The sequence below is a fragment of the Argiope bruennichi genome, chromosome 2 (assembly GCF_947563725.1).
Source record: "Argiope bruennichi chromosome 2, qqArgBrue1.1, whole genome shotgun sequence".
NCBI classification, from domain to species: Eukaryota; Metazoa; Arthropoda; class Arachnida; order Araneae; family Araneidae; genus Argiope; species Argiope bruennichi.
In genome coordinates, this window is record NC_079152.1 from 138,005,085 (window position 1) to 138,022,763 (window position 17,679).

At 28.9% G+C, this 17,679-nt stretch overlaps 1 protein-coding gene across 2 annotated transcripts in view; it reads right to left on the bottom strand.

Moving 5' to 3' along the window:
- The window catches only part of LOC129961692 (nuclear envelope integral membrane protein 1-like), a 45,019-nt gene that overhangs the window by 18,430 nt on the left and 8,910 nt on the right, over positions 1–17,679 (bottom strand). For both annotated transcript variants that reach the window (XM_056075232.1, XM_056075231.1), the window contains 3 exons: positions 11,341–11,548; positions 10,492–10,564; positions 9,571–9,664 (listed from right to left, as the gene is read on the bottom strand). In XM_056075232.1, the coding sequence (XP_055931207.1) occupies positions 9,571–9,664; positions 10,492–10,564; positions 11,341–11,548 (375 nt within the window). The remainder of the gene's footprint in view (positions 1–9,570; positions 9,665–10,491; positions 10,565–11,340; positions 11,549–17,679) is intronic.

The window sequence follows — 17,679 nt, forward strand, 5'->3', positions numbered from 1 at the left end:
GGGTAACTTTAATTATAACCATCCTATACATTAAAAATATATGTTTCAAAACAAAAATTATCACTTCATTATAGAAAACTGGAAAATATTTTTAGTAATAAGCCCTTGTTATTACATAAAGGTATACTCAAATGATTACAAGATATGCTCAAACGTTTTCCCCTTTTCTATTTAATATGTATTGAAACATCAAATTAAATGTGCCACAAAATATATACAAATGTATAAGCAATCACTTCGACTATTAACGGTGAATATGAGTGTTTATCTGTGCATTTGCTACTTGATCTATATTTAGGAAATTTTGCACATGCATACCTTGAAAGATAAAATGCTGCACCTTAGAGTGATTTTTTAAAAAATTTTTAATAATTAAAAATTAAGATGTTTTGCCGTTTTTTTCTGAGATAACTTCCACTAATATTATTTTGCAAATAAATAGATAAAATTTTAAAAAATTGTCTATTTAATGACACCAATTTAATAATAATGCAATTTTTTCTAGAATTTAAAAAGAAATATTTTTGCCAAATTTCTAGCACTGCATTACAGAGTTGTTTTGAAATTCAAATTATCACTGTTTTATCAAATATTTAATATAATGATTTTTTTTCATAGTGGAAGCTTAAGAAGGATTGTGTTTAATATCTGTATAGTTTATAATAATAATAAACTTAACTTAAAATACTGCAAAATTTAGAAGATAGTAGATAAACCACATATTTGTGTTTTTAATAATGATTGTTCTCCGTAGTGACAATTACTATTCCTACAATGTTTTCAATTCTGAATGATTTCCATTGGAAAGATTCATGTGCACAATGAATAGAAAACTTGTAAGACATTTATACAAACCTTTAATAATTAATAATTTGGTGAAATCATTTACATGAAGTTATATTTAAATGATTTATCAGTAATTAAATATAACTAATAATCTGTGAACCAAGAGAAACTGTGAAAAAAATTTCCTTGACTAATAACATTACCCTGACTTACAACTGCTAATTATATTAGTTTTCTGGCTTTCTTCCTATTCAGAAATACTGCTTTTGTACAATACACATTATTAAAAATAGTTTTAGGTATTATTTTATATATAAAAAAAATTTACATAAAATTTCATTTTTTAAAAAAATGGAATGAACATCCTACGAAAAACCTATCAATCCTTTCCACGGCAGTGGTCACAAAAGAGGATACTAATTTATATTTAAAAAAACAATGGCTTAAATATCCCAAAAAATTGCTGGAAAAATAGCATTTAGTCTTCTTTTACAAAAATAGATGGCAGCTTGAGCAATTTTCGTTTCTTTTATGGCATAAATTTTATGTTAAAAATACCCCCTTTTTTGCCTCAAATTTAGGAATTTTTTTTTTAATCTTTTAAAAAATGAAATTTTATCAAAATCAATCGCCCATTTTCCTAAAATACCTACGAAGTTTTAAATAATAATTTTTTTAAATCTTCAAATTAACTAAGGACAAACTAAATCGGATAATTCACAAGTGTCATTTGAGGACACCACCCATTTAGGATGTCTATTTCTTCATTCTCCTCTCTTCTGCAAAGCTGCCTCTCTTCATGTGAAAGGTGTAATTTGATATTTTGAAGAGAAGGATTGGTTCTGTTTTCAAGGGGGTGTTTTGTTTACTTATCTTCAGATTCAGGAAAAAGAAACCTATGTTTGAAGTCAGAAAACATTCACTGTGCAGTATAAAAGAAATGTGTGCAAAACAATAAATTCCCATTATGTGTTAGACAAAAAGGCACTCCCACATGCTTTGAGAAATTTCATGCGAAATAATAAGTTATTTATTTTGTTTAATTTGATATTTTCACTTTATTAATTAATAAAATTAACACTTAATTAATGAAATTTAATAGTAAATATTTATTTTTAGCATTTTATTTAAATAATTTTTATTCTTAGTTGAATTAAATTACCATTTCTTATTATAATTTGTATTAAATTGTAACACTTCTTATTTTTTAATTATTTATGTAGTGACGAGCGCCATCTGCTGGTTGTTAGACGGAGTTGACGCTGGTTAGACGGAGAGCAGATCAGACGGATCTGGAGGAAAGTAAAGACGTGGCAGATTAGACGGATCTGGACGAGAGAAAAGACGTGGCAGATCAGACGGATCTGGAGGAAAGTAAAGACGTGGCAGATCAGACGGATCTGGACGAGAGAAAAGACGTGGCAGATCAGACGGATCTGGAGATCAGACGGATCTGGACGAGAGAAAAGACGTGGCAGATCAGACGGATCTGGAGGAAAGTAAAGACGTGGCAGATCAGACGGATCTGGACGAGAGTAAAGACGTGTCAGATCAGACGGATCTGGACGAAAGACGAGACGAGACGACGTATTCGACGAAATCTACTGAATGTTCAATTCTTTTATGTTAATGTATATATATCCTAAATGTCCTAATCGTCCTAAATGTAATTAAATGTGCGTTCTAAAATAGTAGTGATTTCTGAGTCCTACAAATATGGGGGTTCGGCCGAGATATTAATGAAGAGCCAAACAGGAGTGAAATTTGACGTAGAGCAATTTGACGTGCTACAATAAACCTTTTGGATACCAACTCCTTGTGGACTGACGCAGTGTGGATCGACGTTGAAGAAATTGTGAGTACAATTTTGATTTATTCTCAAGTATGGCATTTCTTACACGAGCACGAAAGAGCGACTTACTAACTTTAGTAGACGAATTAGAACTAACGGCACCACAGGATGCCAAAGTGCGACAGTTAGTTACAATGATAACAAAGTCGAAAGACTATGACGAAAAGTTCGTAAAAGATTTACTTTTAACTATCACTCAGGAGCGCGAAAGGTTAGATGCTGAAAAAGCCGAAGCCGAAAAGGCCAAGGCAGAAGCCGAAAAGAATGAGCGTGAATATACTTTGAAAAAGTTAGAACTTGAGTTAAAAAGTAGAGAAAATACTTTAACTGTATCAGATATGCCTAAGTATGATATATTAAAATTGCTAAAGAATTATGATAATAGCGGAGACATAAGTGTTTACCTTTCGTTATTTGAGAAACAAATAAGTAGGGCTAACATTGCAAAAGAAAACTGGATTTCTTATTTACTCGGGTTATTACCATTGGATATAGTCAATTTAATTGCTCGCGAACCTGATCCATCAGCTAATGACTATGATTACATAAAAAAACTGTTGCTTAAAAGATTTAAATTAACTTCCGAGCAACTCAGGCAGAAGTTCTTTACTCACAAACGAGATTCTTCTTCATCATGGCGGGATTTCGGTTTTGAACTAAATAACTTTTTTGAGGAATGGATAAATTGTTTAGAAATAACCGATTTTGAAGATTTAAAGCAGCTAATGGTCGTTGACCAGTTAAAGAGTAAAATACCAAATGACGTACGCGAACATTTTCTCGACGATTTGCCCAAAATAAAGAAAGTAGAAGATTTGGTTAATAAACTGGACGAATATGAAGCTGCACGAAGTCACCTTAAAAAGGAAACAAACAGAAATTGGCGTGTTTCCGAAAACAGAAGTAAATTTGATATCGCGAAAGAAGCTAAAAATTCACCATTGCCGTTCGTTCGTGCTCAAAAGAATTATGCTGATGATAATTACTATAACAAGAGTAATAATAAATGTTTTAATTGTAATGAGACTGGCCATAAATCAACTAATTGCAAGTTTAAAAATAAAGGATTGAAATGTTTCCAATGTGGTAACTTTGGCCACAAAGCCAGTAACTGCCCGCAAAGAGATTTTAAAGTGTCTCTCTCTAATAAAGTATATACTCGTAACTCTCCAAAAACTGTAAATAAGCTTGGTAAAAATGTCGAAATAAATGGTGTAAATTGTGATGCATTAATTGATACTGGAAGTGATATTACTATGATTAATTATGATTTTTATTTGAAAATTGGTAAACCTAATTTAACGACTGATAATGTGAAATTAGCTGGTATAAGTGGAGATAGCATTACTCCTCTAGGTTTTTTTTATTGTGATATATTAATTGATGAATATGTAATATCAACTAATGTGCATGTGTTAGAAATAATGCCGAACGAAATAATCATCGGCATGGACGTATTAAATAACCTAAGCTTTTCATTCCAAGAAAATCAAATTATCATTCATGAAAAAAGAGCCCAAATAAATTACACCCGGCTGGTGAGAAACGAGGTCAAGGTCGTATCACTACGTTCCTCGGAGCTGAAAAGAGACAGTCAGGCACCTATTTTTGCTGAGACTGGCAATAAAATAAATACAAATCCTCTCCCATACTTCATTCATTTAACGGATTCGATAAACTATGATGAAATCGACATGAGTCATGTAAAAAAACCGTTGAGACAGGAAATAAATCGTCTTTTAAATAAGTATTCGCCAAACAAAACAAAAAGTACGGATTTGCAAATGAAAATAATATTGAGCGATGATATTCCGATTAGTCATAACCCTCGAAGGCTGCCTTTTAAAGAACAAAAATTCGTTGAAATTCAGATTGATAAATGGTTACAGGAAGGGATAATAAAACCTAGTAGTTCAAATTTTTCTTCACCCGTGGTTTTGTGTAAGAAGAAGGATGACAGTTATAGGTTATGCATTGATTATCGTAAGCTAAATAAAAAGATGATTAAAGATCGGTACCCTTTACCCCTCATAGAAGATTTGCTCGACAAACTTGAGCAATCAAAAATATTTACTACTTTGGACTTGAAAAACGGATTTTTTCATGTAGACGTAGAGAAAGATAGCACAAAATTTACGTCTTTTGTAACACATCATGGGCAGTGGGAATTTCTTAAAGTACCATTTGGACTTTCCAATAGTCCGAGTGTATTTCAGCGTTACATTAATGTGATATTCAGGAATTTGATGCTAGATGGAACTGTACTGATTTATATGGACGACATTATTATACCATCCAAAACCGAGGAAGAAGGGCTAGAAAAATTACAACGTGTTCTACAGGTTGCATCAGAGTACGGTTTGGAGTTTAATTTTAAGAAGTGTCAGTTTTTAAAACCACAAATAGAATTTTTAGGCTATAGAATCCAAAGCGGAACTATACAGCCCTCTGTATCTAAAACGGTAGCTGTACAAAAGTTTCCACAACCACAAACTGTTAAACAAGTACAAAGCTTTTTAGGCCTTACTAGTTATTTTCGGAAATTCATACCCCACTATTCAAAAATCGCAAAACCGCTTAGTGATCTACTAAAAAAAGACGTTGCATTTAAGTTTGAATCTGAACAAAAGGAAGCTTTTCAAAAACTCAAAGATATTTTAACTCAGGAGCCAATTTTGCATCTCTATCAACAGGGATCAGTTTTAGAACTTCATACAGATGCTAGCAGTCAGGGGTTCGGAGCAGTGCTGCTGCAACAGGGAACCGACAATAAGTTTTATCCTATTCATTATTTTAGTCGAAAAACATCTCCACAACAAGAAAAATATAGTAGCTATGAATTAGAAGTTTTGGCTGTGATCGAAGCGTTAAAAAAATTTAGACATTATTTACTGGGTTCTAAATTTAAAATTGTGACTGATTGTTCCGCTTTTCAACAAACTATGAGTAAAAGAGATCTTACACCAAAAGTTGCAAGATGGGCTTTACAATTAGAGGAATTTGATTACCAAATTGTTCACAGATCAGGAAAACAAATGGCACACGTAGATTCTCTTAGTCGAAACGCAGTACTTGTTGTTACTCGTTCATATAGTGAAGTGACCACTAAAATAGCCAATGCTCAAAATCAGGACGAATTCCTTAAGAAATTAAAAGCTTTGATAGATAAGCAAGAAGACGGTGAACACATTGTGAGAAATGGAGTTTTATACAAATACGATAATGGTAGAGAATTGCCCATAGTCCCAGAAGCGTTACAAAGAGAAATTATTCGAGAAATTCACAATAAAGGACGGACCAAATACAACTTCCACAGCAGCCGATTTTATGAAAGCATGGTCTTCAGACTAAAAGAAAAAAAAAATGTTTATTGTTTTATCCAGATACTGTTTTCTTTTTTTTATTCTTTCAGATTTTTCTACTTTAACTTTCGAGGACGAAAGAGACGTCAGGATCGCCGAATGTAGTGACGAGCGCCATCTGCTGGTTGTTAGACGGAGTTGACGCTGGTTAGACGGAGAGCAGATCAGACGGATCTGGAGGAAAGTAAAGACGTGGCAGATCAGACGGATCTGGACGAGAGAAAAGACGTGGCAGATCAGACGGATCTGGAGGAAAGTAAAGACGTGGCAGATCAGACGGATCTGGACGAGAGAAAAGACGTGGCAGATCAGACGGATCTGGAGGAAAGTAAAGACGTGGCAGATCAGACGGATCTGGACGAGAGTAAAGACGTGTCAGATCAGACGGATCTGGACGAAAGACGAGACGAGACGACGTATTCGACGAAATCTACTGAATGTTCAATTCTTTTATGTTAATGTATATATATCCTAAATGTCCTAATCGTCCTAAATGTAATTAAATGTGCGTTCTAAAATAGTAGTGATTTCTGAGTCCTACAAATATATTTATAAGATTAAGTTCAGAATTTTTGTAGTAAATATATTATAATTTTAAAATTTAATATTTTAAATGTTTCAAATTACCTAGAACATTAATAAAAGATCCTATAAACCTAAAATAATCATAATCACTGCAGTTGTCATAAGGAATTGATGCAATTATTTCAAAAGAGTTTCTTACAAAGAGATTATTCTAGACACGCGGTGTCCTCGTTTGAGGACTACACCCCCTGCAAAAAGAGTTCATTTAAAAAAAGTTTTAACTGCAAAATCCATGTGTATACAACCTATTAAACACATTGATTGTCTTTCCCATTATATTTCAAAAATTTTAATGATCCATGCTGGAAAGGGTTAAAACAACATATTACATTTCTTATATGGGGAAAAAAATACTGGAAATTTTAATAAAATACTTCACTTCTAAAACTATATAAGAATTCAAGGAAACATTAAAGCTATTTTTTGCAACACAAGTTAAATTATTTTAACAGTAAAGTTTAATGTAATCTTTGCTCAAAATTTTAAAATAATTCAAAAACTAATTAGTGCTTTTGCATAAGTACCAGAATTGCATGTTTTATATTGTAGCATAAATATAAAAATAGTATAAATATATACAACTAATAATATATATTTTAACAAAGATTTAAACAAAAGAAACTGCCAAGTATTACTTGCAATCTTTTTTCTTTAACAAATCAAAAGAAATTACTTCTTTTAATCAAAAGCTTATGCTTTTATAAATGAATAGCAGGATTTTAATTTCATTTTTATTACAAATAATACTAAATGTAAAATAATAATTTAACCCTTATCGCGGCAAGATTGCTTTTTTGAAGAAAAGCAAAAAAAAAAAAAATGTATATAGGTAGCTTCTTTATGCTATAAAAAACATCAAAAAATAAATGTCATCAAATAATGTCATGTGTTTAATAAAATTAAGTTAAAAATTATTTTATAGTGATAGTATATTTTTATAAAGTTGTATTATGGTATATTATACAAAATGAACATAAGGGTTAACAATAGTAACTCAAGTAACAAACTTTTAATTGCAAATTCTGACCATTTACAATTAAAATGTTAATTACCAATTAATATTAAAATTGCAATTTCTTCCTCAACTCTTTTTACACTGCTTCAAGTTTTTTTTTTTTTTTTTTTTGCTTTTAATTTTTTGAACCGATATTCTGCTTCTCTTTTTTCTTTCCAAACTTTCATATAATTCCTTCTTTCCCCCCCCCCCTTTTTTCTCTCTTTATACTCTTCATGGCTTTTATTTGGCTGAAGCATTTCTCGCACTTAAAATAAATTTTTAACAATTTAAATTGGTTGAATGCTGTCATAAACATGCTATTGGTTGAATGCTGTCATAAACAATTCTTTTTGCAATGAATGTTTGTTCTTTCATATTCTCCCATAAACAATCTTTGTTGATCAAAAATTCTCTCTCAACAATACTCTTGACGGTAGTTAATAACAATTAGATTTCTTAATTACTATACCAAACTTTTTAATATAAAAATTTCAATTTTGGGTGCAATTATAGTCAATAGCTTTTTACTCCTAAAAAAAAAAAAAGTCATTGTAAGTGTTATCAATTAGATTGAGATAATGAGAGTGTTGACACACTGATTATTCATGTATTTTTATATAATTCAAATTTTATTTTTAATTTCCAATGTAATAACAAAAAGTTCTGAAACTATTTCTAGCTTTTTTCCACAGAATAGGTCAATGTACTGCTGTTATCCATTAATATATTTATGTCATTTTACACTTTTCGTTTAAGAGTGAACTAAGTTTTTGAATGTCGCCATTTCACCCCCAAAGAATCACCTAATTACAACATATTTTATCTCATGTAGCAAAAAGATGCATGAAAACTTGAGATAATAAAAATGAATGGTAAGCATAAATGTGAAACACTCTATCTCGTACATCTATGTAACATAAAATGCGATTATATTATACTTATGTTTGTACTTGCTTATATCTGTATGATTGTACGTCATGTATTAAGTGCATAAATACAGATATATATAAGCATATAATACATTAAGTATGCAGGTATCTAGCATATGTAACTTTGTATGTAATATGCTAAATAACTACTTTACATTTAACATATGTACACTACACACATATTTGCACAGAAATGTACTACTTATGTATGTATATATGCAGATGACATAAACAGTATGTACAAATACTTACAAATATTAAAATTTGCTTTCTAAAATTATTGAATTTTTCAATATGAATTGCTTGAATCATGTCATTTGTTAAGAATTAACCTGCTAATTGTTTAAGAACACTATCCTTTGCTCTATGGATATTTTGGAACACTAGCTCTTACCAGAATATATATATATATATATATATATATATATATATATATATATATATATATATATATATATATATATATATATATATATATATATATAACATAATAAATGATTGTTGCAATTTTTGAAAGGATAAAAACACATTTGAATATTTGTTTTTTAAAAATATATCAATTTCTAAAAAAACGTTTAAAAATGTTTCATATTAATTTTATCTTTAAAATTAAAATACAAAAACTTATATTTTGATTCAATTTCAAAATATATTGAATTGTATGATTAGTCAATAACAATGCTCAAAGGAATTTTTTTTCTTATTTTTTTTTAAAGTTCAATGCTCTGTAAACAAATTACAAACACATTTAATAGCAAAACAACAAAATATCTGCACTATTTTTTAAGGATTATTCAATGAGAATTCAGAAACTACTATTTCTCTAAAACTATTTATTTGGTTAGTACTTTAAGGTTAGAATATTTTGATGATAATGAATATTTTGAGAAGTGGCACACAGCTCCATTTAATACATATCTGACAGCATGAAATCAGTAAAACCATATAATATTTACTAAATTTTGATTTTCTAAAAAGTATTTAGTACAATAAAAAAAAAATATGTGGCATAGTTTCAGAAAAATCAATATCTCTTAGTTATGAAGCAATTGAAATTACCTTTGGAATGAACCTACTAAAGATATAAATTAGAACAAGAAGTGATCCTAAGACTCCAAGAGATACAGCTGATGTATAATGAAAGAAAGAATTTCTGTAAAAACAAAACATTAAGCATAAAGTGAATTTATACATTTATGTAAGTAGTGGGAATATATAGCTTTTTAATTGTCTATTATAGGTAAGAATAAAGTAACAATGCAAATCTAATTAATTAAAATTCATTTAATTTTCTTTACTATACGACAATACTTTTCATAGACATGATACAGACTTGGAAAAACATCAGCAGAACTTCATAAAATAATAAATTGTGCCAAACATAAAGACTAGTAGTAAAATCGCTATGATTAATTTGACAAAAAATGAATAAATTTATATAAAAATAACTTGAAATATTAAAAAAAAAGTAACATTTTAATGATGATGCAATTTTATAAGTGACTTTCAATGAAAAATGCTGGTACTAACTGAAATTCCACAAATATTCATGCATGATAATAATTGAGTTTTGCTTATGAGAAAATATCTTTCTGATTAATAAAACTTTATAAAACAATTTCAGGACAAGAAATTTTGACAGCGTAAGACAAAAATATCTGTACATCTAATGATTGAAACCTTAATTTTGTTTTTTGTATGAAGAGATAAAATAAATATATTAAAGAAAATACTAAAGATGAATGTATAAAGTGACAGCTAATAACAACAGTTATTAGTTGGAAATTTTTTTTATATTAATAAGAAATGCTTGATAAAATATTTAACAGTGGGAATATAAAGTATTGCCAATGTCTTTCATTTATCTTGTAAAATATTTATTACTCATTATCTTGTAAAAGATTACGTTTATTTTTAGAAGGTAATAATATACATAATTAAGATTAAGAAATATGAGGTGAGGGACAAAAATATGCTTACCGACTTAAAGATGGAGCACTTATAAAAAGTAATATTCCAAGTAAAGTCTGTAAAAGCTTCCAATAATTAGCCGCTGTGTACGAAAAAATACTATTAGCTAATGCTATGCCAGATTTAAGAACATGTAATTAAATATGCATGGAAAAAAAATACTCCACTATATAAAAGGTTCACCAGTGATTTTAGTTCCATTATTTATTATGTATTTGGGTTATATTAATGTTTCAAATTGAATCTACAGAAGATTATTTTGAAATTCATACTTTAAAACAGAAGTTACAAAGTCAGCATAATGTCAATGCTGACTTGTGCTATATCCATAAGAAGATAGTTGGTCTTTAATATCATATTTATTAAACATAGATCTTGGATTTTAAACTTTTTTTTTTTTACTCTGAAGCAGAAACCTTATTATTAAGAAGCCAACTTGCATAGACCTTAATCTATTTGACTAAAATATTACCAATGATAGTTTATTGAAAATAAAATGTAACACATTTATTTCAAATGCATAATAAAGAATTTAATAATTGCAGATTAATGCCAATATTTTAACCTTAATTCCTGAATATTGAGTAATTGGAAAATCAATAGGGATGAACATAGCATTTAAATTTTTAATGATTAATTTAAACAATGCAGTAAAAGCTGCAAATTTTGTATTTGTAATTTCTTTAAAATCTAATTTAACAGTGTGCTACTAAAAATAATACAGAAAGCATCAATACAATTTTGATAGGAAAAGAGTCATTTGCTAAGGCTTGGAATTCTTTTATGAAAATCATCAGTTAACAGGATAAGACAAACAAAATAAACAATTATTTTTCCATTGCATTTGCTAATACTCACTTCTGACTTTGAAGTAAATTGCATAATTGTCAGGAGAAGCAATACCAACGCAATACTGTGCGAAGGCTGGAAAATTAACTGTAGTTTTTTGCCCAGAAATCCACGATGAAGGATGCCAAATAGATTTTGAAATAAATTTTTGATGGACATCAGATTCATTAACACCAGGGAAAATTTCATATGAAAGTGGTGCAGTTTCCAAAATTAGCTAGAAAGAAGTAGAATTTCTACATCAGTTTTTTTTAGTAAAATAAATAAATTCATATAAACAATTTTTATAATATATAGTAACAAACACTAAAATTATTTTATGTACATTTAATTTTATCAAAATTACTCTCAATGAATCAGCATTTTCCAGAATATTGAACAGTTAAAAGAATAAGAGATTTTATAACAAAAATAATTTTTGCTATTTTTTCAATTAAATAATTAGAGGAAGTTGATCCTGATTATAAGAAGTTACTTTACACTTTCATACCAAATGAAAAAATATGTTCAACTACGAATTGTAATATGTAGCACCTCTTTTTCCCCTTGAGCAGAGAACGCCCCTTGTGGCATTTTGCAGAAGACAATGAATTGAACAGCAGACCTACACCATGAGGTCAACTTTTTCCCTATGTGCAACCCTTGCACTAACGCTGAATGCTTTCGGCAGGAAATCGTGGAATCCCTCCACCATACAGTTTTTTAACCTGATATCCTATGTGTGTCTGTAGTAATAAGTGTTTGTGAATTTTTTAGTGTAGCTGTGTTTTTGAAGATTAAAAATAGTGTATTTAAAACCAGGCAGTTCCACCACAACACACCACTATAAATAGCAGAAAAATATTACACTTAAAGAAAGAATATTTTTCTTATAATTTTAAGCACATTTAGCCCATACAGTTGTTATCACTCTTATATGTAAAGTTATGTGATTAAACTAAATATTAACCCTCTGAGTGGCTAATTATTCTGAACATGGCTTCTCTAAAATTTATCTCTATTCGATAAAAGATTACTTCAAAAAAATTGTCAGCCTCATGGAAGAAAGTGCCCAGAAAAGAAAAAAAAAGCATTTTTTCCCCCTTTATTTCCCATCTGCGGGGGCCCAATTATCACAGTTCAGAGACCAGATGCTTATCACTGACTGACAACTTCTCTACCCCAGTCTTTGTTCCCCAGTTTTTTTCTCACATTAGTAATATATAGTGCCAAATTAAACCCTTAAATCTAAATTTGCTTGAGATATTATTGCTTATTGAGGTATAAATGCACTAATATCATGTTACACAATTACATTTTTTCTGCAAAGTTTAGAAATAATGTTTAATGCAAATAAATAATTTTTTTTGAATGCATATTAATTTTCTAAATCTATGTCTTCTATGTTTTATTTCCTCCCTTAACTAGAGACTAAATTTACGATTATTATTATTTTGTATTGAAAGGTGACAATTTTACTTCTTAATGATGAAACCTCACCATTTTTTGTTTTTGTATTTGCAGAGGAGAATATACTCAACCATTATGACAAAATTGAAAAAAAAGTATATTTAAGCTTTTGGAATAGACATTTGTACAAAAGCTTGAAAATATCATTTAATATGCATTCCTAGAATTAAAAACAGTGGGTCTTTCAATTTTGAACTTAAAATTCAGGAATTCTTCACTAAATTATTGGAAATTTCAAACTGATAGAACGAGACAAAGTTTCAGTAAAATATGAAGCGATATTAGCTTTATTTTGGTCATGACACTTTTCACTATTTATTTTATATTTAAATGTTTATGTCAACTAAACTTTGCCATGAGATAAAGCACAGCACTTTTGTAAAAATAATGTATTGTTCACTTTGATTTTTCATAATCAAATATTTTATATAATCAAATAAATATGTAATCAGAATATCAATCTCAAATGAATAAATAAATATTTAATCAAAACTATATAAAATATTTTTTTATAGCTTTTATTGCTTTGTTAAAGATTTTGTCTTAATATCCTTGAATCACCATTAGCATGAAAATGCTTTTCAACACTCCACCACATTTATCATTACAATAATTTTGATAATATTGTAAATATTGGAGTAAACAGATAGGTGGATTTTTAAAATTATGAATGCAAAAAAATGCACGTATTAATCAAATGTTCCTAATGAAATGGTTTCTTACTTATCATATTTCTCAATGAAACCAAAGCAAAATAGAATATAAACAGAAATTAATGGTATTAGGGATGATAACAAGCACGTTTATATGAATAAAGTAACCTTAAAAATGATTTCATAATTTTTTTGTGCCGATTCTTTACGCTATTATTTTAATCATTTCTAGAAGCTGTTCATCTAGAAGCAGTTAAAGTATTATTTATAATAATTTCCCTATATTTAGATATGTTTTGCTTGATTTATATTCTGTTCAAAAATCTACAGCTTATTTAAGTGCATCATTAATCATATACAGAATACAATCTGGTATAAATCCGAAATTTTCAAAAAAGAAAATAAAAAGCTGTCAAAATTTAATTTGTATTTAGCATTCTGTCACAATTATCCAGCTAATATTCATTTTACTATTATCATTATGCTCATGATCCCTAGTTTTTCAAGTTCATTGAGAATAAATCTATTAACCAAAACTATTTTCTTTTTTAAATTTAATTTCCTTTTTTTTTTTTTTTTTTTTTTTTTTTGTAACTGTTATTATGACATCACTTGAAATTAAAGAAAAACAATTTTTCAATAGATTTTTTCTTCTTCTTTTCATGGATTCCTATTGATAAAAAAAGAATTTATAGGCATTTTTCAACAGCCTTCTTTTTATTCCCAATAGAGTTGAATTTTCAAAAAAATAATGAACATATTTATTTTAAGAACAGTTATTTCCTTCTATATAACGTACTTAAATGGAATTCCAAAAATTTATTACATATAAAAAAATGCTTTTCCCAATTTTTTTTTTATTTATTTCAAATTTACTCATGATCTCATTAATTTATCATTACATTTTATAGGTCATTATAACATTTTAAAGGACTGCTATATACTTTTTCTTCAAATTTAATAGCATTTTAATTAAACTCAAAAATTTATATAATTTTTATTTAGTAGCACTCAGGGGCCAGTTTAGGATATATTGCTTAACAGCTTAAACCAATAAAATGGCTGTTATGTATTTTTTCCTAGAGAAAAATAGAATTGATTGAACAATTTAAATTTTAAAAAGAATTTAATTCCTAATTTTTAAAAACTTTTTAACAGTTATTAAATATGATTAACACTATCACTAATTTTTATAATGCTAATATTTTTATTAGCTCCTATTTTTTATCTATTTATTTTATGTTGTCATTGTGAAAAAAAAAAATCTTTTTGCAAGCAATTTTTATGAATATTTTTGTATTTAATATCTTAACCTGATTTCCTCATGGTGCTTTTTCAAAAATCACACCTGCATTAAAATGCTAAAATTCAATCGCATTTTATTCAAATTACTTTGAATGAATTTTAAATCGAAATATTTAATTTGAATAGCACATGTTCACTCCGTTGCTACTGTGATTCCCTCTTTTATTGTAATTTTCAACTAAGATATTGATTAATATTCTGTTATCAAAGAAAACTATTTGCAGTTTGCTCATGTGTGTCAACTACATATTTTGCATCCATTCCCACACCTTTACCCTGTAAGGTAAGCAAAATTACGTTATACATGGAAATGAATATTGATGGAACATATACAATACAATTGAATATATACAATGAAAAGAAATCTTTTATAAGAATATTCTCACAAATGAATGTTTGCTATGAGATACTCTTCTATGGATGCATTTCCACAAATTTTCAATATGATTTTAATTGAGTGCTTGGTTTTTTTCCCAAACTCACATGCAAGAAAAAAGTGGAAAATTCTGAACATAACATTTGATTAATATCATCACATTGAAAAAAATAAAATAAAAGTGAAATATTTTCGATGGACCAAAATTTCATTTAATTAAGCAGATTCATTTAAGTTAAGTTTTAGGACCAGTTTCATTTAATTAAAAATTTAAGTTTTGAAAAACTTTTTTTTTATTGAACATCTATTGTGCAAGTAATAACTACAAGCCAAATTGGATGGCTCTAGGTTCAATCGCCTCAATTCTAGAGAGTCTTTAACAATTTTTGCTTTTCACAATTCACAGAAAATACGCCAACCTAAAAATATTAAAACAGAATTCTTAAGTGAATTCTGAAATGAAGTTTTCATTTACACTGTGCTAGCTTTTTGTAATATGTAGAAAAAAAAAAGTGTCAAATGCTTGCAGACATTTACTGAGCAATTTTCACAAGCAAAATATATTATGCAAGACCGTTTATCTTGCTTTATCTCATTCAAAACTGTGCAAGTTCATAAATTATTTTTTTAGTTGGAATTATGAATAATCTATGTGTGCTTATATGCAAATAGTTTTCGAATTAGTATGTCCCTATTTCCCTAAAAATCATTCTAATTCATATTTCCCTTTCTCTATCCCTATTATCTATCATTCATATTTCCCCAAATTTCATTCCAGGAAGTAAGGAGGAAAGTCATAGCGCAAATATTTGCACAAATGGTTAAGGGTGATTTGCCAGTTCAGAATACGTTAAACCCAAACAAACAAATAACTAATTGTTACTTACACAATTTAACAAAACTAATTATTGCTTTTCTTCCATAAGTAAATGAACTCTTAAAATTTCAAGAAGTAAATAGACATTGCATTGCATATATAATGGAAACTCAGAGTAAATGAGCTGTTGTAATAAACAAGTTGAGGGGAGTATTACTCCTCAGAAACAAATTGAGACTCAAAAAGCAACTACTGACTCGCAACAATCTAAAATTGCTCTTCTTTAATCAAATAGCGAGGTTCTTAGTCCAGACAGTAAATGGTCAACAGTTCCTTGATGAAATAAATCACTTCATTGTTGTGGAGGGTATCTCAGATATTGAGTGGTTATTTTTCCCCCATGCAGTTTTGTTGAGTGGAATACCTGAGGGATCAAAAATAAATATCCCTTTGCTGCAGGAACGTCCTATTTCTTCTGCCAAGTGTCAAATCTTTCAAACCTGGCTCAATGCTTCTGTTCCCCCTCTCTCAAAAACAACAATAAATCTTCCATGTTGAAAGGCAAAACTGTATCAGAAATGGACTGTTAACTACAGTACAACAGGATATCCGCTCAAACAATCTCTTTCACTCTTCCTCCATCGGAAGTGGAAATCTTGGCTATAAAAATACAGATTGGCTCAAAATTCCATATTCTCACTCACGGTTATTAATCCTTACTCTTCTGAAGGAAATTTGGAAATACAAATTGGAATCTTTGTACTCTGATTTCTTCTCTCTTCGTGTTGCTGGGGTCTTTAATATACATCACCCGGCATTGAGGAGTTATCATTCATCTTCTGATGCAAACTTGGTCCTGGATTGGATTAGCACTAAACATATGTGACTGTAAAACATGAACCCTTTCACCAGATACCAGGGGACTCAAACCCCTTATTTATTAGATTTATATATCTGTACTGCATATATAATCAATAACTTTAGTATAGAAATCTCCCATGATATGCAATCACTGCACCATTTTCATCTTCACAATTCTGGGATAAAGTTGGTTTACATACAGAAATATACAAATAGGGGCCAATTCTCAAAGAAGGTTAATGCTCTTCTTAATTGTCAAGAAGTATTCTCCTCCCTCGATGGATTTACACAAATCTGTCAGGAAAGTGCAAATTTATCATCTTACTCTTTTTCTAGGTTGGCCCACTCTTACTCCCCTTCGTTTGATACAAAGTGCATTTGCCAAAGTGCACCAAAATACATTTTTTTAAAGATAGTGGAGATAATATAACCCATGATCTTAAAATCTAACAACACCAATCAAATGATTCTTATTCAGTAAACAGTTTTAAAAGTTTTGAATTGCAAAGAAAAAATTTATTAAAATAAAAATAATTGTTACAAATTGTGTCTAAAACTAATTTTTCAAAAATTACTAAAACTTAAATAGATAAATAAAAATTATTCAAACAAAATTGGTATCATTGAAAAGTTATCTTTTTAAACGGTGAAAAAACAATTTTTGTGTGACAATAAGCTTTGATATTGTGGCAAAAACACATTAAATTTCTGTTTTTATTTTTTAATTATTCTAATTAAAAGTTGGAAAAATCTGATCTTTAGCAGGCTTTTAATACTAAAGAAGCGACTTTCTGCCAAATTTCCTGTTCCTAACTTAAATGGTTTGTGCTGTACTTTGCTCTCTCAATCTGGACAAATCTTCATATGTATAGAAAAATTTTAAAGGA